General features: G+C 43.4%; 1 protein-coding gene and 1 long non-coding RNA gene across 2 annotated transcripts; one reads left to right on the top strand and one right to left on the bottom strand.

Annotated features, from left to right (window-relative positions):
* Positions 1 to 1,394: 1,394 nt before the first annotated feature.
* On the bottom strand, positions 1,395 to 2,660 carry LOC129524230 (uncharacterized). The gene is made up of 3 exons (XR_008667977.2): positions 2,575 to 2,660; positions 1,948 to 2,239; positions 1,395 to 1,666 (listed from the first exon to the last, which is right to left on the bottom strand). It is a non-coding gene; the product is annotated as an uncharacterized lncRNA (long non-coding RNA).
* Positions 2,661 to 2,707: 47 nt separating this feature from the next.
* VDAC3 (voltage dependent anion channel 3) lies at positions 2,708 to 16,814 on the top strand. The gene is made up of 10 exons (XM_004046959.4): positions 2,708 to 2,836; positions 4,748 to 4,787; positions 5,113 to 5,181; positions 5,983 to 6,032; positions 9,608 to 9,760; positions 10,550 to 10,602; positions 12,699 to 12,926; positions 14,222 to 14,372; positions 15,784 to 15,841; positions 16,288 to 16,814. Exons 3-10 carry the CDS (start codon positions 5,115 to 5,117, stop codon positions 16,377 to 16,379), a joined length of 852 nt encoding a protein of 283 aa, XP_004047007.1. The 5' UTR covers positions 2,708 to 2,836; positions 4,748 to 4,787; positions 5,113 to 5,114; the 3' UTR covers positions 16,380 to 16,814.
* Positions 16,815 to 22,979: the final 6,165 nt, after the last annotated feature.

The raw sequence follows: 22,979 nt of genomic DNA, 5'->3' as shown, positions 1-22,979 counted from the left end.
GTGATCTGCCTGCCTTGGCCTCCCAAAGTGCTGGGATTACAGGCGTGAGCCACTGCGCCCAGCCAACTCCGTTATTTTCATGTGTTATTTACTGATGAACATTTTCTATAAGCCAGGTAAATTATGCACTATGGTTACATTATTTGTTTGTTTTTGGAGATGGTGTCTCCCTCTGTCGTCCAGGCTGTAGTGCAGTGGCGCAATCACAACTCACAGCAGCCTTGACCTCCCTGGGCTCAAGTGATCTTCCCACCTCAGCCTCTCAAGTAGCTGGGACTACAGGCACATGCCACCCATGCCTGGCTAATTTTTGTATTTTTTGTAGAGATGGGGTTCAACATATTGCCCAGGCTTCTCTCAAACTCCTGGGCTCAAGCAATCCACTGCCTCAGTCTTCCAAACTGCTAGGATTACAGGAGTGAGCCATGGCACCCGGCCTGGATACATTATTTGATTTAAGATCCACTACAATCCTGAGTAGATATTAAGTTAGTTCTGTTTCACAGATGTGGAAACTGAGGCAGAGAGAGGTTAATGCTTGCCGAAGACCACAGAGTTGGCAAAGCTGAGACACAAATTCAGCTCTTTGGACTCCTAAGCTCACTTTATTTCGGCTACTAGGTTATACTACTTTGCTTATGACATTGACCATATTTGGCCTCGTTCAGCAGATATTTGTCCAAGTCTTACATTATGAGTCTCCTGGGGACATGTATCTTACTTATCTCTTATTAACTTCAAATACCATTCACACAGCAGTCAAATCTGATATTTGCCTTTTGATTCAAGCAGCAACTTGGTATTGTGTACTGTGGAGTATCACAGACTTTGTGGGGGACTTTTCGTCTCTTTTTATTTCAAAAAAAATTTTAAACTCAGTGGAAAATTTCAAGAATAGTTCAATGAAAACACATATACGTTACACCTCGATTAACCAATTGTTAACATTTTATCATATTTGCTTTTTCTTTTTTTCTGGATCATTTGAGGGTTAGTTGCAGCTACATGATATTTCACTTCTAAATACTTCAGCATGCATCTCCTAAAATCAAGGCCATTTCTGCATAACCAACGTACACTATCCTTAGAATTTTTTTTTTTTTAGACGGAGTCTTGCCCTGTCACCCAGGCTGGAGTGCAATGGCACGATCTTGGCTCACTGCAACGTCCACCTCCTGGGTTCAAGTGATTCTCCTGCTTCAGCCTCCCCAGTAGCTGGGATTACAGGCACCCGCCACCATGCCCAGCTAATTTTCTGTATTTTTACTAGAGTCGGAGTTTCACCATGTTGGCCAGGCTGGTCTCGAACTCCTGACCTCAAGCGATCCGCCCCCCTTGGCCTCCCAAAGTGCTAGGATTACAGGCGTGAGCCACCGCGCCCGGGGCCCCCTCAGAAAATTTTACATTGTTGCCATACTAATCTACTCTCCATTCAAATTTCCCCGATTGTCCCAATAACGTTCCTCAGTAGCTGGTTTTGTTTGTTTGGTTTTTATTCAGGGTCTAATTTAGGATCACACGTTGCTTTTAGTGTCATATCTTTTGCTTCCTTTAACCTAGAGCAGTTCACTAGCCTTTTTCCTAATCTTTCACGAAACTGACATTTTTGAAGACTGGGCAGTTGTCTTGCAGGTCTCTCAGTTTGGATTTGCCTGATTGTTTCGTCCTGAAGAGAGGCAAATTACACACTTTTACAAGAATATTATCTCTGCGTCCCTCTCTGTGCCTCACACCGGGGGCATATGTCAGTCCCTACCATCCCCCGTTTGATCAATCTCTTTGATGTGAAGGTACCTTCACATTTTCTCTTTAGTGAGTAATCTATGGGGGGTGATACTTTGAAACCATATGAACATCCTCAACGGTCCACTGATCATTTCAGCCTGAATCAATTATTATCATGGTGGTTCCAAGACGATGATTTTCTATTTCTGTCATCTATTCTACCTTTATTAGTTGGTCTTCTCCTCTACAGAAGAGCTTTTTCTCCTTCACATCCTCTGCCCCTTTGAATTATCATCTCTCACTACTTGTGGGATCTTGAATCAACCACTTACTCCCTGGGGACCTGTGTATTCTCATCCTTAAGACGAGATGACCTAAGAGTGACACTCTTGAAGTCTTGTCAGTCTGAAATGAAATTCCCATAAGGGGCTGGGCGTGGGCTCAGGCCTGTGATCCCAGCACTCTGGTAGGCGCAGGCGGGCGGATCACTTATGCCGTGGAGTTCGAGACCAGCCTGGAAACATAGGGAGATTCCCGTCTTTACCAAAAAAAAAAAAAAAAAAAAAATTAAATTAGTCGGGCGTGGTGGCGCGCTTCTGTGGACCCTCCTACTCAGGAGGCTGAGGCAGGAGGACGGCTTGAGCCCAGGAGGTCGAGGCTCCAGTGAGCCAAGATCGCGCCACTACACTCCGGCCTGCGGCATGCCTCAAACCTGGGGTCCGGCACCCCGCGGCCTTTTCGCGGCCGCACCCATGGCACCAGTTAACTAGCAACCTCGCGCATTCTCGCGAGAATGAGTCCCCTCAAGGGCACAGGTGCGGTCCCCGGCCTCTTGGGCCCCCAGTCAACCTCACTGTCCACACCGAGCCCTCCTGCGCACGCGCGCTGCGGAGCCGGACAGTTGGTGGTGCTGGCTTGGCTCAGCTGTTCGTCTCCGCGTCTTACTCCGAAGCGCGCGACCGTGGCGCGACACACCGACGCACAGGCGCTCTCGGGGAGGGGCGGCGCGCAGGCGCGGCTGGGGGTGCGAGGCTGCGCAGGCGCGGACGGCGTTGGTTTGAAGACCTTCAGCGTTGCCCTGGCGGAGCAGAGACAGGCCCTCGGGGTGGAGGTGAGGAGAGCTGAGGCCGCGCGGGCTCCAGTCCCGGAGAGCGGTGGGCCGCGGCCGAGCAGAGCGCCAGGCGGGAGGCGGGCCTAACGGAGGCTCTGTGGGCAGGGAGCAGGCTACCGGGGCGCGGGGGGCCGGGGCCGCTCGCTCCCGCCGGGACCCGCCCGGGCCACCTCAGGCGATGGAGCCGCAGCACGGCGGGGCAAGTGGCCTCCGGGCGCGGGCAGCGACCTATCCCGCTGGCGTGTGGACCGCACTTTCCTCCCAGGGGTCAGCTAGAAAGGAGATCGGTTCTAGGGAAGTTGGATCCTCGAACCCCACACCCGTCTCCCGCCCGCCCCTGCCCCCTCCTTACGGCCGAGGGAGGGTGCCCTGCGTGCAATTCAAAACGGAGAAGCGAGGAACGAAAAGGGCTCTGTACTGGCTGTCAAGTTAGTGGCTTTGTAAAGCAGTAGCACCCAGCTAACGCCTTTCCCCGTCTGCGTCTCCTGCAGCCCCTGTGCAGTGTGCACATCTATGGGCAGGTGCATTCTGTAGAGCTGGTGGAGACGTGTGGTTGTAGCTTTACTCTCGAGGAACATGAAGTTTCTGTTGTTCTCGATTTTTGCTTGATCATACTAGCAGCGCATTTCCCATCAGAGTCATAGGCCTGAAAAAGTCAGCTTGAACTAGGCAGAATTGAGGTCAGTTAGTATACTAAACCAGCTACGTGACTTTTGCATAGTATCTGGTACTGGTTTTGAAAAATAACAAAACAAAATGCTGAAATATTGTAAATAGTCCCTAGACGTATATATGGTGCTTCTAAACATTTCAGTGTATCTTTTCTCGGCAGTATGAAAAACCAGACTGTAAAGCTTTAACATTTCTATTTCAATATATACTGCCTGCATTTCTATACTTACTTCCCAAATTACAGACTTCTGGCAAAATTTCAACAAATATCAACATCAGTTGTAATCATAAAGAGTAATATCAAATTGCAATTGGGATAATATAAAAAGCCTAGAATTGATCACTTTAGTACAAGGGATTGAATTGTAAAATAATCGTTCTGTAAGTGAATTATGAAACCTGGTAGCTTAGAGCAAAGTTTTACTATGGAATGAGTCAGTACATTTATACCACCGTTTCCTCTAATTTTTTTCTTTTTAGTTTTTTATACTAGTCTCTTTATATCATAGTGTCTGTCATATTTGACAGGTTTATGTTAAGGAACAAAACTTAAATGCATTCCCATTTAAGTGCATCATATGTATATGTTTGGTATGATGGGGTAGGCAGAAGCTTAGCAGAAGTCTGGATTAAGAACTGGGCTATATATAAATAAATATGAGCTTAAATGTGTAGATCATTCAGGCGTAGCAATTGCAAGGGCTAGCTGGTACTCTGGATTTTTCTGACATATGGGCTAACGGCACTGCTAGAGGTGGCTCTGTAATTGGTTAGACATAGCTTTTGAGTCTGCGAGAGGAATACAGAAGAACCTGCTGCAGAAAGATTTCCCATGATACAAAGAGGGCAAAGGAATGAGATAATCATCAGTGTTGATAGCTCTGAGAATTTGATATGAGGGTCATATTACCAGTAGCAAAGCTGGGCAGATTTTTAGTAGGCAAGATGAAAAATCAAGGCACCTGAGGTTTTTGAAGGCTTTAACTTCAGAGTTTACACTAACTTTTGGTAAGCAGGTTGCTGCAGGTAGAATCTATCATATTTCTGGTTAATGGGTAAAATTATAGCACTTTAAGAAGAGCTTTGAGAGAAGATATATTCTAGATGAATACACTTCAATTCGTATGGTAAATTCTTATTTTAAGAACTGAATTTTAGAGGAGAAAAATGTTAACCCTGAGGATTTTGATTGCATCTTTCAACAGTTTCTTTAAAAATTTCCATTGTTGTCTTATACAGGTCTTTGGTTTCATAAGAGCCTGAGAGAGATTTTTCTAAGGTAAATTTTGCATATATTTTTAAAAGAAGTCCAGTTTAACATAGCATCTTTTTCATCCTGTAAGAACTTACTTTTCTTTGAAATGCAATCAGAAAGATGACCTCTGAATCTCACAGGAAAACTGTTTTATTCTCAGTATTCTGGAAAGGTCTGTTTTTTAAGGAGCAGACTGCTGTCTCATACCTTTGATTGCATTAAAGCATTAATGATACACAGGAAGAGAAAACTGTATACCCCTTCTCACAGGATTAAACAGCAGAAGAACTGTGGGTGAATAAATACTAAATGGTTATTTTTATTCCTTTGCCCTGTTTTTCTTTATAAGATATGTGTAACACACCAACGTACTGTGACCTAGGAAAGGCTGCTAAGGATGTCTTCAACAAAGGATATGGTAAGTATGCTATTGTAACTTTCCAATTTGGGGTAAAGGTTAGTGTTGAATGCCTACTGTGTGTAAATACTGTGTTAGTAAAATAAGGGTAAGTCAGCATTATTCCACTTCACAAGATTTAAGGGGATAACTATTAACAGGCTATTAGACCTCATTCTTTAGAGGCAGAACCCCTTACAAGCATTAAAAGCAATTATATACATATACAGATGCATATACATGTCCATATTTAATGTTATCTGGAATGTAGAATAATATATATAACATTTATGTCTCTTTGTCTGGCCCTGAGGACAATTAAATTAGGGGGTAGAACTTTTCCTCCCTCCAAACAGTGGCATTGTTTTTATGAAAGTGACAACATAACTTTTGACTTCTTTGGAGTAATGTATATTCTGATCCTAAATAAATATTTTTTAGGTTTTAAAATTTAACTTAAATTTATGTGCTGTACGTATTTGATTTTTTCTTATTAACTAGTAATGTTAACTATATTTTAAACGATATATACAGCAGCACACTATTTTCAGCAATTTTGATTCTTGGAATAGTGCATATTCCTTTCATTTATTTTTTTCTTTAACTTACATTTTAAAAGTATATCTGTATTCATTTTGAGTGCTTGAAAATTACACTGCATTTATTTGGTTATAATTCAGTTTCTTGAGGAACTCTCACCCAATGAAAATACTATGCATTTTTCATATGGAAGGTACTATAGGCTATTTCATAATTTCTGAGTTGCAAAAACTAGTGAATGTCACATTTTGTACATTACTGTGTTTTTGTGTGTGTGTATAGGCTTTGGCATGGTCAAGATAGACCTGAAAACCAAGTCTTGTAGTGGAGTGGTGAGTATCTAATATATTTTTAATGAATGTAACATAATTAACTTAAAGGAATCTGTTTAAAATCATGACAGTCTAGTTACTTGAACCAGCACCATGCTGTCTTCCCCACAGCTTTGTCCTCTCAGATTCTAAACAGCATTCTTAGCCAATTAAAATAAACAACCAAGTTGAATTTTTGAAGAGACCTTTTGTGTTTCTCAGAGTATACTACAGCTTTCACTCAGAAGATGTAGAATATATATTTTTTGACCCATGTCATATGTTTATACTTTCATGAATATGTATATGGGCACCACAAAACCTTACTTCCATGATAATGGGTTCATGGAAATTTTATTACCCTTTTACAAAAACAAATTAACTTTACTCTGCCCCTTCATGATTAGTTGAAACAAAATATGTAAATAAAATGTATTTCTGCATGTATGCATGTACATTATTCTACAGTTTTTAACTGATGTTTATAAAGTTTTTTTTATTGGAAGTAAAGACTATAGTAAAGGCTATGTTGGCATATTTTCAAAGTATTATTAACAATAGCTTTTGGCTGGGCGCAGCGGCTCACACCTGTAATCCCAGCACTTTGGGAGGCCGAGGTGGGCGGGTCACGAGGTCAGGAGTTCGAGACCAGCCTGGTCAACATAGTGAAACCCCGTCTCTACTAAAAATATACAAAAAATTAGCTGGGTGTGGTGGCACGCGCATAGTCCCAGCTACTCGGGAGGCTGAGGCGGGAGAATCTCTTGAACCTGGGAGGTGGAGGTTTCAGTGAGCCGAGACCAAGCCATTGCACTCCAGCCTGGGTGACAGAGTGAGACTTTGTCTTAAAAAAAAAAAAAAAAAAAAAGGCCAGGTGCGGTGGCTCACGCCTGTGATCCCAGCACTTTGGGAGGCCGAGGCGGGCGGATCACGAGGTCAGGAGATCGAGACCATCCTGGCTAATATGGTGAAACCCCGTCTCTACTAAAAATACAAAAAAATTAGCCAGACCTGATGGCGGGTGCCTGTAGTCCTGGCTACTTGGGAGGCTGAGGCAGGAGAATGGCATGAACCCAGGAGGCAGAGGTTGCAGTGAGCAGAGATCGTGCCACTGCACTCCATCCAGCCTGGGCAACAGTGCAAGACTCCGTCTCAAAAAAAAATTGTTTTTATTTAATCTCAGCAAGTAGGTTAAGTTTTAATTTACTTTACTCTGATTTCTCCTCATTGGCTGCATCGTTTTTGGTATTTATGCATTCAAACCCATGCAAATTTTATTTCTGAATGTATAATTAGAAGGACAAAGGCATGTGGAATTCTAATGATACTGTGTATAATCATGGTTTGTGACCATCATTCTTTCCCTGGGTTTCTCTAAAGTAAATAAATATATATGCACCTCCCTTACTAAGATGGGCACACTGTATATATAGTTCTGTTAAAATAGAAGAATCATTCTCATTTTGTGTAGGTTCTAGAATTTGCTCATTAGGTTTGTGTTGCAAAAATTATCAACTAAAATTTTATCTCCCTTTCATGCTGCTGTTGTGTGGTAATATTCATTCAGATGGTAAGAAAAAAAAGCTTATTCGTATGCTTGTTTTTATGGCTGCTTTTGGTTTCTGGTATTGATTTAGGATAAATTTCAATCATTGTTCCAAATTTCTTAGATTGTGTCTTGATATTTTTCTCATATGCCATCTACTTAACAGTAACATTTTTGTTTGTTTTGTTGCTTACTAAGCATTTAATGTAGAGCTGTATGCATGTTATATGCATGTTATAAATGTGTTTTGCACTTGTTTGACCAAATTATGAAATTAGACACAAACTGAACTGTGAATCGTGAGCCTGGAACTCAACTTAGAACAATTCTAGCCTTTTTTTTCTGAGATTTGTACCTGTGGCATTTTAGATTCGTGACAGACCTTCAAACTAAGAATTGATGCTGACAAGGGAGAAATGTAGACTACCTTAATTTTGTGCATAAGGTTTTTCTAACACCAAAATTAAGATTTGCATTTGTTATACTTGTCAAGTTTGTGAAAAGTAAATGTAAAAAATAAAACACTAGATAGTTGGATCTACTAAAAGAAAAATGATTGTCACATTAAAATAATTATGTGAACAGTTAAACATGATTAACATGTTATCATTTTTTTTTACTAAGGCCTTCCCCTAAATGTGCAGCATGATACTCTCTTTGAAACCATTCTGTGTGGTGTTGATAAACAGAACATAGCTTCCCAGTTGTCTCATCTGCCTGTAGAACTAGAGTTAGGGGGCAAGGCATTTGTTAAGGAGAGGATTCATGTTGCAGGCAGTGAAAAAGACTGGTCAGGGTTGGCAGCATCTCATTACTGTTGGCAGGATTTCAGAAATGCTCCCTAAAACAGGACCAATCAGAATGTTTTTTCTTGACAGTTCATAGATTGTCAGTGACAGGTGCTGTCTGCTTTCCCCAGAAGGAGGTCTATTTCTAATTGCTTATTGTCATATGACTTAAAGGGCACTGAACTAGGGCAAAGGATGTATTTTATTTTATTTTATTTTTTTGAAACAGAGTCTCATTCATAGTAACTGTTTGATAGAAAGCACTCTTAAAGGCAGACAGGATAGAAAGGGGGAAAGAAGGATAAATTATAGCATTCTACTTTATTTTGAAAAATGGGTAGTACTTTCAAATATTGAAATTGTCTAAGCAGAAGTTTTGCAGTTTTGCACACAAAAGCATTAAAGTTTTCGCAGCAGTGTGACTGTACTTAATGCCACTTCACTGTACACTTAAAACATTATTAAAATGGTAAAATGTATGTTACATGTATTTACCACAATAAAAAAAACCATATTTTTAAAAGGAAGTAGTAAAGTGTTGACCCTATTAAAAAGGAGGAGGGCAGTATTTTGGGATTTTTAAGGACCTTGAAATTAACTGATAGTTTGAAACATATAGCAGAGAACTGATAATCTTTTTTTAGGTCATGAAAGTAAAATGTTTAAGATACAATATTTTTGGTCTTTTTAGTAAAGGCATTTGTTTTCAGTAAAGATACTTCTTTTTTAAAGGAGAGAATTTAGGATTACCATTTAGTAAGAGAGTATATGGAACAAGAGATATCAATAAGAGAAGTAGAGTAATGGAAAGATCTGAAACTGGTATTGAGCTGTCTCACTCCGTTGCCCAGGCTAGGGTGAAGTGGCATGATCTCGGCTCACTGCAACCTCTGCCTCCTGGGCTCAGGCTGGGACTACAGTCGCGTGCCATCATGCCTGGCTAATTTTTTGTATTTTTTGTAGAGATGGGGTTTCGCCATGTTGCGCAGGCTGGTCTTGAGCTCCTGGACTCAAGGGATCCACTCGCCTTGGCCTCGTAACATGCTGGGATTACAGGCATGAGCCACTGCGCCTGGCAGAACTGGTTAAAATATTTAGGGACTGGAAAAGCAAGGGGAAAGGAGGAAAGAAGTTGCTCTAGAGTAGGGCTGTGGCAAGCAGTAAATGGTATTGTTTTTGATGCATTGAACACTGCTTTCCAAAGTGAATATTTTCTATTTGATGAGCTAATTTTAAAGTAATTATTTTTTCTTGCTTACCAGGAATTTTCTACTTCTGGTCATGCTTACACTGATACAGGGAAAGCATCAGGCAACCTAGAAACCAAATATAAGGTCTGTAACTATGGACTTACCTTCACCCAGAAATGGAACACAGACAATACTCTAGGGACAGAAATCTCTTGGGAGAATAAGGTAAGAGAACGCATTAGAAGTTATTCATAGGTTCAATTTATCCTGTAGATTGAATGATGAACATACCCCAAATATAATCAAAAGAGATCTTACAACCTATCTAGTAGCCATATTTTTTCTCTGCATGTGGCCTTTTTTGATGTCTTATGTTTCTAGAAAATAAGGCTTTGTTTGTGAGTACTCTAATTACTATATTACATCTTTGTTCTGACTGGTTCTCTGTTACACAGCTGAGCTTCTCCTGGGTAGAACAAACTATTTGCGGAAATTTGGTTTAGTTTTGTAATTGTTGAAAAATTGGCTTGACAGAAAAATTTTTCTAAAATGTTCTCATGTTTTCAAGGAGAAAATCTATTAGATATTTGTCAAGTGCCCACTATGTACAGGGCACTGTTTTTGATAGAGATACCATGTATAGATAATGTACATGCAAAGCTGAGTAAAATGACTTAGCTTGCTTGTTAACTGTCAGGTTATCTCATTACCGCTCTTTCAAGAGAGTATCAAGATGATTTTGTTGTATGGGAATTCTGTTTGGTTTTGAACTGTATTTTATGTAACTTGCTAAAATAGGATTTGCCCCATTTTTTGGTGGGAGAACCATGATGAAGGCTGGGGTGAGGGGACAGGAGGATGGAGAGCTTACTTATTACATAATTTAATATTTTGCTTTCTTGAATGACTTCTTTTTTTTTGTTAAAGAACTCAGGAAACTATAGAATTGGTTTCTTGGAGTTGGATAAATGATTGAAAATTACTAATTATTTATTTTAAATCTTTATTTTTCAGTTGGCTGAAGGGTTGAAACTGACTCTTGATACCATATTTGTACCGAACACAGGGTAATTATTCAAATCCCATTTCCTGAAACATTTTTGGAGCCTGAAAGGGTAGAGAGCTTTAGAATAAGGAGATACAGTGCAAAGTTCAGAGGCAGGAAGAACTCAGAAGGTTGCTATAAGTAATATTGGAGACCTTGTATAGGTAATACAGATAAAGGAAGATCCCTCCCCACCAAGGCAGGATGAACAATTTGAAAACTGAATAGATGAGCAAAAATGTATAAATGTATTTCAGAGAGACACATGGTAGAAAAAATTTAGGAGCTAGAAGAGTCTTGAGACCATAGATGAATCTTAAGCAATTCTGAAGATTGATGGACATGGTATTCTGCTGAGAAAGTTAATTCCTTTTGGCTGGGCGTGGTGGCTCACGCCTGTAATCCCAGCACTTTGGGAGGCCGAGATGGGCGGATCATGAGGTCCGGAGATGGAGACCATCCTGGCTAACACGGTGAAACCCCATCTCTACTAAAAAATACAAAAAATTAGCCAGGCATGGTGGTGGGCGCCTGTAGTCCCAGCTACTCAGGAGGCTGAGGCAGGAGAATGGCATGAACCCAGGAGGCGGAGCTTGCAGTGAGCCGAGATGCACTCCAGCCTGGGCAACAGAGCGAGACTCTGTCTCAAAAAAAAAAAAAAAGTTAATTCCTTTTTTTTTTCCCCTCACCCTCTCTTATGGTGCTGAAAAGTTAATTTCTTAAGAAGGTGTTCTGGCTCTCAGATGCTATAATGATTAGTTCTGCTGCCTACTTGATTTCTTAGCCTCTGTAAATCCCCCAACTTCTTGACCTCAATTTCCTCGTGAAAAAAAGGGGGATTGTGTCATTTCCTATCTGCCTAATGTGGGTCCATGCTATCTGAAGGACGGAGGTTGCTAGATGAATGCAAAGTGACATTTGTCTCAGCCGTAACAACAGGTGTGTTCTTTTTGCCACACACTTCAGTTATCTTTAGGACAAATATTCTTTTTTTTTTTTTTTTTTTTTTTTTTGAGATGGAGTCTTGCTCTGTCACCCCGGCTGGAGTATAGTGGCACTATCTCAGCTCACTGCAAACTCTGCCTCCTGGGTTCAAGCAATTTTCCTGCCTCAGCCTCCCAAATAGCTGGGACTACAGGCATGCACCACCACGCCCAGCTAATTTTTGTATTTTTAGTAGAGACGGAGTTTTACCATGTTGGCCAGGATGGTCTCTGTCTTGACCTCGTGTTCCTCCTGGCTTGGCCTCCCAGAATGCTGGGATTACAGGCATGAGCCACTGTGCCCGGCCAGGACAAATATTCCTACAAGAGGCTTGATTGGAATAGGGTTATTAAGAACTAATTTCGTTTTTTCAGTATTGTCCTTCAAAAAAGCATGCTTCTCTCCATGATATGTTAATAATGTATATTGGGGGTTAATTCTTTGTGGCATTTGGCATTTGGAAACATTTAAAGAGATTTGGCTTCTTGTACATCTGTATACATACACCTTCAGATTATTAATTTGGCACTGAAATATCTTATTCATTCTTTTTTTTTTCTTTTGAGACGAGTCTCGCTCTGTCGCCAGGCTGGAGTACAGTGGCATGATCTTGGCTCACTGCAACCTCTGCCTCCCAGGTTCAAGTGATTCTCCTGCCTCAGCCTCCCAAGTAGCTGGGACTACAGGCGTGTGCCACCACGCCCAGCTAATTTTTGTATTTTTAGTAGAAACGGGGTTTCACCATGTTGGCCAGGATGGTCTCAATCTCCTGACCTCGTCATCTGCCCACTTTGGCCTCCCAAAGTGCTGGGATTACAGGTGTGAGCCACCGCACCCAGCTTCTTATTCATTCTTATACTTTTGTTCATGCTTTTATGAAATAAATCATGAAGTATCCTATCATTTGAACTTATAATGAGTAATAGATGATAGTAGTCTATACATGTCTAATCCTAACAAAATTATATTTGTAGAACTAGGTCATTTGAAATGTTTTTACTATATATGTGGCATGTACCAAAATAATATTTACATTGGGAGATGAGAGAGAGGATCTTACTCTAAAAATTCCTAGACAGTAGTAAGAACTCATGTTGTTTTCATCATTTGCTTTTGTTTGTTTGTTTGTTGCAGAAAGAAGAGTGGGAAATTGAAGGCCTCCTATAAACGGGATTGTTTTAGTGTTGGCAGTAATGTTGATATAGATTTTTCTGGACCAACCATCTATGGCTGGGCTGTGTTGGCCTTCGAAGGGTGGCTTGCTGGCTATCAGATGAGTTTTGACACAGCCAAATCCAAACTGTCACAGAATAATTTCGCCCTGGGTTACAAGGCTGCGGACTTCCAGCTGCACACACATGTGTGAGTGTTTATAATTTATTCCTTAATATCAGTGCAGTTGCCCAAAATATTGTAGCCATTAGCATGCTGAGAAGTGATGGTACTTAGATTTAGCATGCCTTGGTGAATATCCATCCTTGTGGTGCTATCCTCATAGCAAAACCTTGCCAGGAGGCTGGTGCACGTGGTGTGCAGGCTGTGCTGCTGGTGGTCACTGGCCCCTCAGCCTGCACCCCAAACTTGAGGAAGCTCCAGCCTCTGTAGAAGAACCACTGGGATGGAGGGAGCCCAGAGCATGGCTTACCTCATGGTAAGATGACCCTTTGGAGATGTTACTGCTTCCTCTGCTGCCCTCTCATCTTGACAGTATCTGGAAGCAGGTCTGTTTGGGTCACCAACAACCACCACCAAATTGATCTGAGCATCCTGGGACATCCCGGTAATTCTGTGGAGGTTTCAGGTATTGGTATTCTCGGTTGGAACCCAGGTACCGCTAATGCATTCAGAAGTAACAGGTGCTCTGAAAGAGTCCTGGGATTCAGTTATGTAGGCTGCACCATGTTGGTGGGATGAATCGGAACTTTTACGTAGTATTTTATGTTGAGCCTACTGGACACTGCTACTATACCAGGAAGAAAAAGCAAAGGGCAAACTATGTGTTTTTAAACTGTTGCAGATTCCTCTCTGCTAGATGCTCTAATTTACTTATGATGGCTAAAACAAAGGCAAGCAGTGGTATAGACAGTTACTGAAATTGATGAAACAGTATTATCAGGAAAACCATGTGAAAACCCAAGGACTCACCTCTGGCATGCTTGGAAGCAATAACTAAGGTGGTTTTCTGGAGCAGTGCACCCTAGGTATTGTAGGAGGGTGCTTTCTAACTGTAGGATTGTGTTTTAAAGGAAATCCAGAATTGGTTTTATTCCTATACCTCTACCTTTTTATTTTTTTGCAGAATCTTTATTGAACTCTACTTTGAAGTTTCTAAGTTCTATGAACTTCTCAGAGACCTATAGATTATACTTACCCGAGGTGTCTGCCTTTGTGCTTAATTGAATTGTCTTAAGAAACTCACATCATGTGGAGGAGCCAAGTAAATGGATCAAGTGTTAACGTTTTAATTAAGCAGTCATTACTGGCATAGCTGGATTTAGTTCTGTGTTTTGTTTAGTAGTCATTTATGCTAGAAATTTGCTGAAATCTATAGTTACAAAATGGGATCCTTGTTTAGATAGTCTTAGAATTTGTTTTCATACCATAATAACAATGGTACAAACTAGATATTTATGACGTTTTCTTATCTATGAAAACAGGAACGATGGCACTGAATTTGGAGGTTCTATCTACCAGAAGGTGAATGAGAAGATTGAAACATCCATAAACCTTGCTTGGACAGCTGGGAGTAACAACACCCGTTTTGGCATTGCTGCTAAGTACATGCTGGATTGTAGAACTTCTCTCTCTGTAAGAATGTGCTGCCAGATTGGATCTGCTCTTATGTTTGTGTCTAAGTTTTCAGAGAATGTTGTGATATGAGTGTAGTTTGCTTGTTCTTTATTAATTTTAATAAGCCAGCTCATTGTGTAGTGAAAGGAATATAATGTGGCCAGGCTCACGCCTGTATTCCCAGCACTTTGGGAGGCCAAGGTGCATGAATCACCTGAGGTCAGGAGTTCAAGACCAGCCTAGCCAACAAGGTGAAACCCTGTCTTCACTAAAAATACAAAAATTAGGTGGGCGTGGTAGGTGACGCCTGTAGTCCCAGCTACTAGGGAGGCTGAGGCAGGAGAATTGCTTGAACCCTGCAGATGCAGAGGTTGCAGTGAGCCAAGATCACACCATTGCACTCCAGCCTGGGTGACAGAGCGAGAGCCTATCTCAAAAAAAAAAAAAAAAAAAAAAATTATGCTTGACGTCAGGAAATAGGGGTTCTTCTAGTCCTAGCTCTTCCTGTGTATCTGTTGTCTGACCTTGTCATTTTATCACTTTGGCCTCAGAATTTTCTTATTTGGAAATTCATGGGATTAGATGACTATTTCTGTTGCTATAGTAACTCATTAAAAATAACACTGAGCTGTTAAATTTCATGTACTGTGCTAAGGGCTTTATGTATATTATGTCATTTAACGCTCACAACCACTCCATGTGGCGATTAGTGTTATCCTCATCCCTGTTTTACAGATGAGAAAACTGAGCCTTAGAAAGGTCAGCTAACTTGCCTAAGGTCACATAGTAACTGGCAGTGCCACAATTGAACCTAGGTCTGTTTTTCTGTCACCCAAGTTCATGCCGTAACCACTGTGAGAGATTGTCAGCTGGTATCTCAGAGAATTCAGGGTGTTTGGTTGTGGTTGTGTAGTGTTTAAAAATTTTGCTTGAGGCCTTGAAGCATGCATTCTCAGGGTACGTCCTACCCCTACAAGTCCTACTGACTTCTTAATCAGTAATTCCGGCTGGGCACGGTGGGTCACGCCTGTAATCCCAGCACTTTGGGAGGCTGAGGCAGGGGATCACCTGAGGTCAGGAGTTTGAGACCAGCCTGGACAACATGGTGAAACCCCGTCTCTACTAAAAATACAAAATTAGCCGGGCATGGGGGCGCATGCCTGTAATCCCAGCTACTTGGGAGGCTGAGGCAGGAGAATGGCTTGGACGTGGGAAGCGGAGGTTGCAGTGAGCCAAGATCGTGCCATCGCACTCCAGCATGGGTGACAAGAACAAAACTTCATCTCAAAAAAAAAAAAAAAAAAAATCAGTAATTCTAGATTGGCCCTAGGGTGCTTTTAGCATTGGAAACCTAATGCACAAAGTGATGGTTAATTGGACTGATCTGTAATTCACTGTTTTCTGTTATTATTCTATCTCTTAATCTTAGGCTAAAGTAAATAATGCCAGCTTGATTGGACTGGGTTATACTCAGACCCTTCGACCAGGTAAGTAAAGGAATTAGTAACGGAGGGGTTGAGGTGGAAGGTGATAGAGAAAACAATGAAAATAACCTGCAGAACAACCTGTAGTCACTGTAAGTTGATTCGGACCATTTTGTAACATTTGGTTGTTCAGACAGAAAACAATACAGATCAAATACTTTTGCATTAAAAAAGTATGTATTTCTAACTATAATGTGGTCACTTTGGCCTTTGAGTTTGGTTGATCACTCATTGCCCTTAACCCTGAACTTCAGAGAAAGTTTGCCATGATCATGCTTTCCTCGTTACACATCAGATAGTTATAAATAACCGATTGAGTAATAGCTGTTTGCTTATAGCTCGTATACCCAGCTACAATCCACACCATTGATTCCATCTGTTGTTTCTAGAAAGTTCAGATCTAATTGTAATACTTGTTTCAAGTGATTGTGGTGTTTTCTTCTTCCTAGGAGTCAAATTGACTTTATCAGCTTTAATCGATGGGAAGAACTTCAGTGCAGGAGGTCACAAGGTTGGCTTGGGATTTGAACTGGAAGCTTAATGTGGTTTGAGGAAAGCATCAGATTTGTCCATGGAAGTGAAGAGAAATGAACCCATTATGTTTTGGCCTTAAAATTCTTCTGTGAAATTTCAAAAGTGTGAACTTTTTATTCTTCCAAAGAATTGTAATCCTCCCCACACTGAAGTCTAGGGGTTGCGAATCCCTCCTGAGGGAGACGCTTGAAGGCATGCCTGGAAGTTGTCATGTTTGTGCCACGTTTCAGTTCAGTTCTGAAGTGTTATTAAATGTGTTCCTCAGCGACAGTGTAGTGTCATGTTAGAGGAGACGATCTGACCCACCAGTTTGTACATCACGTCCTGCATGTCCCACACCATTTTTTCATGACCTTGTAATATACTGGTCTCTGTGCTATAGTGGAATCTTTGGTTTTGCATCAGAGTAAAATAAAATAAACCCATCACATTTGGAACATAACTGCTCATCTGACTTGCTGGTGATGGTTTTCTTACCTTTGATGTGATTTGTTTTAAGAAGCACTTTCACAGGCGAGATTTGTGTCTAAAGTATCAGGGCTGCCGTCTGTCCCTTTCACTTCTCTGACCCCTGCTCTTCTCTTGCTCTCACAGGGCAGGCTGAGGAAGGAAGCAGTGAACATGGTTGTGCTGGGGAGTGGCACATCTGTTGTGCTTGTGGTGTGACAGGGTTGCTTCACCCCGGGAGTTGTGTGCAGCTGCTGAGAAAGTGTGGATGTGAACGGGTGAAAAGACGGTTGAGGGACGAGTGCATTTGGGGAAGCATGGGGAGGAGAGACGGTGGGAGGAGGCCAGAGCTGGGTGGACACTTCTGGGGCTCCTCCTGGGCTTCAGAAACATGATTTTTGATTACTAGTATAGAAAAATGATAACCAAGGAATGAAGTACCAGTTTAGAGAAGAAATGAGCAGACTATAAAATCCTCAGGGCTCACTGGTAAATCATCTTCCTAAAAGTAGAACTCCTTTTGAAAATCTTTTTTTTTTTTTTGAGTTTAAGAGCAGAGGTTTAATAGGTGAGAGAGAAGAGAAAAGCTGTCTCTTGCAGAGAGAGAGGGGGTTCCTGAGTGGGTCTTCAGTTTTGTGATGAAACGCACAGGGTTTTATAGGCTAGCTTGAGGAGGTGGTGTCTGATTTACATTGGGTCTGAGAGATTGATAGGACCAGGTGTGCTGTTTGCACAAAGAAGCTGGCCATCCCACCCTAATCTTTTATTATGCTGATGGGGTCTCTACCTGGCTGGTGCCATGTTGCCTGCCTTTTTACTGCACATGTGACAAAAAGGAAGAGGGAGCCTCCATGTTGAACATGCCTGGCCCCCCAGATAGCCTTTTCCTGTTGGCACAGCTGCTGGCATGCACCTGTGCAAGCTTCCAGCTTGCTTATCTATGCTTGCAGCTTGATTTTCTTCAGGCTGCTTTTTGTTAGAAATGATTTGGGGGCTGCTTTTTATTGAAAAGAAACCTTACCAACGACTCTCTTACCCTCACTATCTGCCTAAATAACTTCTTTCTAGCTCCGGTATCATTTCCCCTATAAGGAGTGGTAACTCACTGCTGTTAGGGGGTGTTGGATGATGACTCTTTCTGGCTACTTCCTGCTGAAGAGGGGTGTCATGTGGGGAACAGCAGTTAAGGCTCCTCCTGGGGTTGATTTAAGGGTCCTTGGAAGAAAGGTGTGTCCATGCGTGGCTCCATCTGTAGCACCATCTGGATGTTCCATCTTCAACATTCTTTCCGATAAATGTACTTTCCAATCCTGGACGGGGCCCCAAAATGAAGTGGCGTTGTTGTCTGGGGTAAATACCCAAGGTTCGTTGTCCCATGCCAAGGAAATCGAGGACATGGACACACAAGAAGTGAGTTTAAGAGTGAAGGTTTAATAGGCAAGAGAAAGGAAAGAAAAGCTCTCTCCTGCAGAGAGGGGCTCCTGAGTGGGTCTTCCCTGCATATCTCTTTTTAAAAATTACAGCAATGCAGTTTGCTGTTTGAATTTGTTTCTAAACAAGTTCAATTTAGAAGTAAATAAAAGTGAAAATTCTCATTCTTCTAATTCCTGTTTCTTCTGCCACTGACAGTTTGATATGTCCTTGAAGATATGTTTCAGTATTATGTAAATATCTATTTATATATACAAAACGTTAAAATGGATACCTTGGCCAGGCGCAGTGGCTCACTCCTGTAATTCCAGCACTTTGGGAGGCTGAGGCGGGTGGATCACCTGAGGTCAGAAGTTCGAGACAAGCCTGGCCACATGGTGAAACCCCATCTCTACTAAAAATACAAAAATTAGCTGGGCATGGTGGTGGGTGCCTGTAATCCCAGCTACTCAGGAGGCTGAGGCATGAGAATCGCTTGAACCCAGGAGGCGGAGGTGGCAGGGAGCCGAGATTGCGCCATTGCACTCCAGCCTGGGTGACAAGAGTGAGACTCCCATCTAAAAAAAAAAAAAAGGATATCTTGTTTTGCAGTATACTATTTGTTCACATCTGCTTCATATTTTTGTTATTTGCATGCTTTAGTATAAATGTGACATTATTTAACTATTCCCCTTTTTTGCTTATATTCAGTTTTTTGCTTTATAAACAGTGCTGCGTTGAATGTCCTTGTCTTTTTTTTTTTTCTTTCTCTTTTTCGACATTGAGGCTCGCTCTGTCTCCCAGGCTGGAGTACAGTGGCACAATCTTGGCCCTCTGCAACCTCTGCCTCCTGGGTTTAGGCAATTATCCTGCCTCAGCCTCCTGAGTAGCTGGGACTACAGGCGTCTGCCATGATGCCTGGCTAATTTTTTTAGTAGAGATGGGGTTTCACCATGTTGGCCAGGCTGGTCTTGGACTCCTGACCTCAAGGAATCTGCCTGCCTTGGCCTCCCAAAGTGCTGGGATTACGGGTGTGTGCCACCGTTCCTGGCCCCTTGTCTATTTCTGTGACTGTTCCTGTGCCAGCACTGCCCAGCAGAGCTTTCTGGGTGATGAAGGTGATCTGTCTCTGCACTCTCCTGTGTGGCAGGCACTAGCCACATAGGACTGTGGAGCACTTGAAATGCAACTAGGGGAACTGAAGAACTAAGATTTTAATTTAAATTAAGTTTTTGAGACAGTCTTGCTGTGTTGCCTAGGCTGGAATGCAGTGCTGTGATCATGACTCACTGCAGCCTCAACCTCCCCAGGCTCAGGTGATCCTCCCATCTCAGCCTCCTGAGTAGCTGGGACTACAGGCTCATGCCAGCACACTTGGCTAATTTTTGTATTTTTTTTTTGTAGAGGTTGGGTTTCACCATGTAGCCCAGGCTTAATTTAATTTTAATTAAATTTAAATAACGTGGCCAGTGGCTACTATATTGGATATTGGACAGTGTAGTTCTGTAAGATAGATTTCTAGAATTGAAATTGCTGAGCCGTAGGGCATATGCATTTGCTAAGTAGTACAGACTTGCCCTCCAAAAATTTTGTACCAATTTCTGTTTATACCAGTGGTGTTTGAGTGTCCATTTCCCCACATCCTCAGGTTTGTTTTTTTTTTTAATTTTAATTTTTATTTATTTTTCGAGACGAGTGTTGCTCCAGTCACCCAGGCTGGAGTGCAATGGGGTGATCTTGGCTCACTGCAACCTCCGCCTCCCAGGTTCAAGCAATTCTGCCTCAGCCTCCTGAGTAACTGGGATTATAGATGCGTGCCACCACGCCAGGCTAATTTTTCTATTTTTAGTAGATGTGGGGTTTCACCATGTTGGCCAGGCTGCTCTCGAACTCCCAACCTCATGATCCTCCCGCCTCAGTCTCCCAAAGTGCTGGGATTACAGGCGTGAGCCACAGTGCCCCGCCCATCCTCAGTAATATTTTGACTGTTACCTAATTTTGAAGTTTTTACGTTTTATGGGTGGGAACGATTGTTTTATTTTGCTTTCCCTCCATGGCCAGTGAGATGGAACTGTGTTGACTGGTTATTTACAGTTCTCCTTTGCCCGTTCAGATTCCTTGCTGCATTTCCAGATGAGTTGTCTTACAACTAGACACATTTGCTTTTTGAAAAATGTCAGTGCAAGGTATCCCCCCCAAAGATGATCTTAACTAGACAATATCCTTTACCCAAATTAGGGGTAACTGGGTAGGAACTAGATGGCATGTATGTCAGAAAACATCTATGATACCAACCACATGACAGTTTTATTTCTCTGACGTTATCTTTGTGAGTTGAACCACCATTACCAGAGATAAAGTAAAACAAATGGAAAAGGGGTGAGAAGGGGTGAACTGTAACTTAGTATGAGTCCAATTCACCTTGTGTCTTACTGGAAAGCCCTTCCCTGTAGCGCGAGTGTGGAGGGAGCCCCATGGGCTGACCGTGGCTGCAGGCATCCCTCTGGGGTGTGGGGGATGAATGAGCTGCCCAGGACCCTGGCTCTGTGTCAGAGGCAGGACTGTTCCACCTGCACGTAAGGGACAGAGAGGAAGTGGCAGCAGAGGAACCCTGAGGCCTCTTTGTTCCTTGGGCAGAAGTTATTTGTATTGATGGCCTGAAGTGGATGAAAGGGATATGCCTCTAGGTTTGTATTAATATTTTATTTTTAAAAATGTGAATGCAAATATAGAAGAAAATGCTCCAAAATGTTAATATTCATTATTTCAGGAAGGTGGAATTATAAATATCCTTATTTACTGTATACTTTTCCAGTTTTCTAAAGCAAGTTTTGCATTATTTCTGTAATCAGGAAAAAGCTCTTAGGACTGTTACAGTTTGGAGGAGGCAGAGGCCCAGCGGCTGCACGGGCGGGCGGGCATCCCACGTGGAGCACGGTTCCAGCCTAGGCGAGACGCCCTGGCTTCCGCTCGCCGCCCTTAGCGAGGCTACCCCGATGGAGGGTGACGCAGGAGGACGAGTGTTTCTTGTGGTAAGAGACTAACAAGCATGGGGTTTTTCTTTTCTTTTCTTTTCTTTTTTTTTGTTTTTTGAGACGGAGTCTCAGTCTCAGTCTGTCGCCCAGGCTGCACGATTTCGGTCCCTGCAACTTCTGCCTCCTGGGTTCAAGCAATTCTCCTGCCTCAGCCTCCTGAGTAGCTGGGATTACAGGTGCCTGCCACCACGCCCAGGTAATTTTTCGTATTTTTAGTAGAGGTTGGGGGTTTCACCATGTTGGCCAGGCTGGTCTCGAACTCCTGACCTCGGGTGATCCGCCCGCCTCGGCCTCCCAAAGTGCTGGGATTACGGGCATGAGCCAAATGTTAAGGGAACGCATCCTATTTTACATACCGATTTTCCCGCAAGTCACCGGGAGGATGTCACTGTGCATAGCTGACCGTCGTCCTGTGCCGAGGGTCTGCTCAAGGGACAGAGGAGGACGGTGCTGTCCTGGGGTTTCGTCTGGCTTCCTGTGCCTGTCCTCGGAGGCTCGCTGTTACCTTTCTGAGCCTCAGCTTCTAGCGCAGGGGCTGGGAAGGGAGCTCAGAAGGGGCCGGAGCGGCGCGGCCCCCTGAGCGTTCTCGGTAAACGCTCGGGGTCCCCACTCCAAGCCCGGCCTTCCGCATGCCGCTTCCTCGGCTACCCTTGAGAAGCAAAGCCCCCTTTTCCCTTGCCCACCACGCCAGTGCTGGCGCTCAGGTGCTGCCTCCCCTGTAACCCACAACCCGGTTCTGGGTGCAGGCGTGTGTGTTAGCGCGAGGGGCGTTTTCACATCCCGCGCGCCCTTAATCGTGGGCTCCTCTGCGCCCCAGCGGCCTCTCAGGTAAGGGTGGTCGGATACTAGCGCCACCGGCCTTGCCCAGCTTTGAACAAATCGTGGCCGCGCGGTGGTTCACGCCGGGAATCCTAAAACTTTCGGAGCCAGAGGAGCCCTTAAGCCTAGGGATTCTAGACCAGCCTGGGCAACATAATGAGAACCCCGTCTCTTAAAAAACAAAACGAATTGTAAATTAGGACAGGGTGCCATTGGATGGACCTCCATGAATGTCGCTTTTCCCACTGAGAAAGGCCCGGTGAGGCTGTGGCTTAGGGTGAGTCACCAGCAATGTCGGGCTGGGCAGGCCTCCCCTCCTGCCGAGGTTGGGTGGCGGGGAGGAGACGGGGGCGCCTCCCAAGGGGGGCTGACTCCAATACGCCCAGTTCCTTCTTCCCCAACGTAGTTACCGAATACACTCCTTTCCTCTGGCGGAGTGGATTAAAGGGGGTAGGAAGCAAAAGTGGATTCCAAATGGGGTCCAGTCACGTGGAAGGAAGGTTAAGGACGGGGCTCAGCATTCCCGTGCAGTGTAGGCACAGTCAGCTCTGCCCCTCTCCGGGATCTGGCGGCCCACCTGGGGTGGGCGTCCAGGCCTGGGGCTAGGAGAGTGGAGCGTGTTCTGCCCGCCTTCCGACCGGGCTCATAACCCGCCCTGCTCCGTAAACTGCCACTCCCACCTGCCTCCCGGACGGCTGCCTCCTGAAGCTCTTTCCCGAAGCATTTCTCCATCGCAGAACTCCCTCTTGAACTCCAAACCTTTATTTCAAGCTGCCTGGCAGACGTCTCTTCTCAGAGATTCTGCAGGCATCCAGAAGTCACCGTTCCCCAGGCGGAAACCGCGCTGGGTGCCCTTCGCACGTGGAGTCTCGGCCGCATTGCCGCCTCTGCTCTGA

Source organism: Gorilla gorilla, chromosome 7 (assembly GCF_029281585.2).
Source record: "Gorilla gorilla gorilla isolate KB3781 chromosome 7, NHGRI_mGorGor1-v2.1_pri, whole genome shotgun sequence".
In the NCBI taxonomy this organism is placed as follows: Eukaryota; Metazoa; Chordata; class Mammalia; order Primates; family Hominidae; genus Gorilla; species Gorilla gorilla.
This window is presented reverse-complemented; position numbering and strand designations above follow the sequence as displayed.

Bases quoted from the DNA above. Each gene is read 5' to 3' on its own strand.
- VDAC3 (XM_004046959.4), top strand. From the start codon at position 5,115: ATGTGTAACACACCAACGTACTGTGACCTAGGAAAGGCTGCTAAGGAT. The intron at 14,373-15,783 runs GTAAGAATGTGC...TCTTAATCTTAG, and splicing joins ATTGTAGAACTTCTCTCTCT to GCTAAAGTAAATAATGCCAG. The intron at 15,842-16,287 runs GTAAGTAAAGGA...TCTTCTTCCTAG, and splicing joins TACTCAGACCCTTCGACCAG to GAGTCAAATTGACTTTATCA.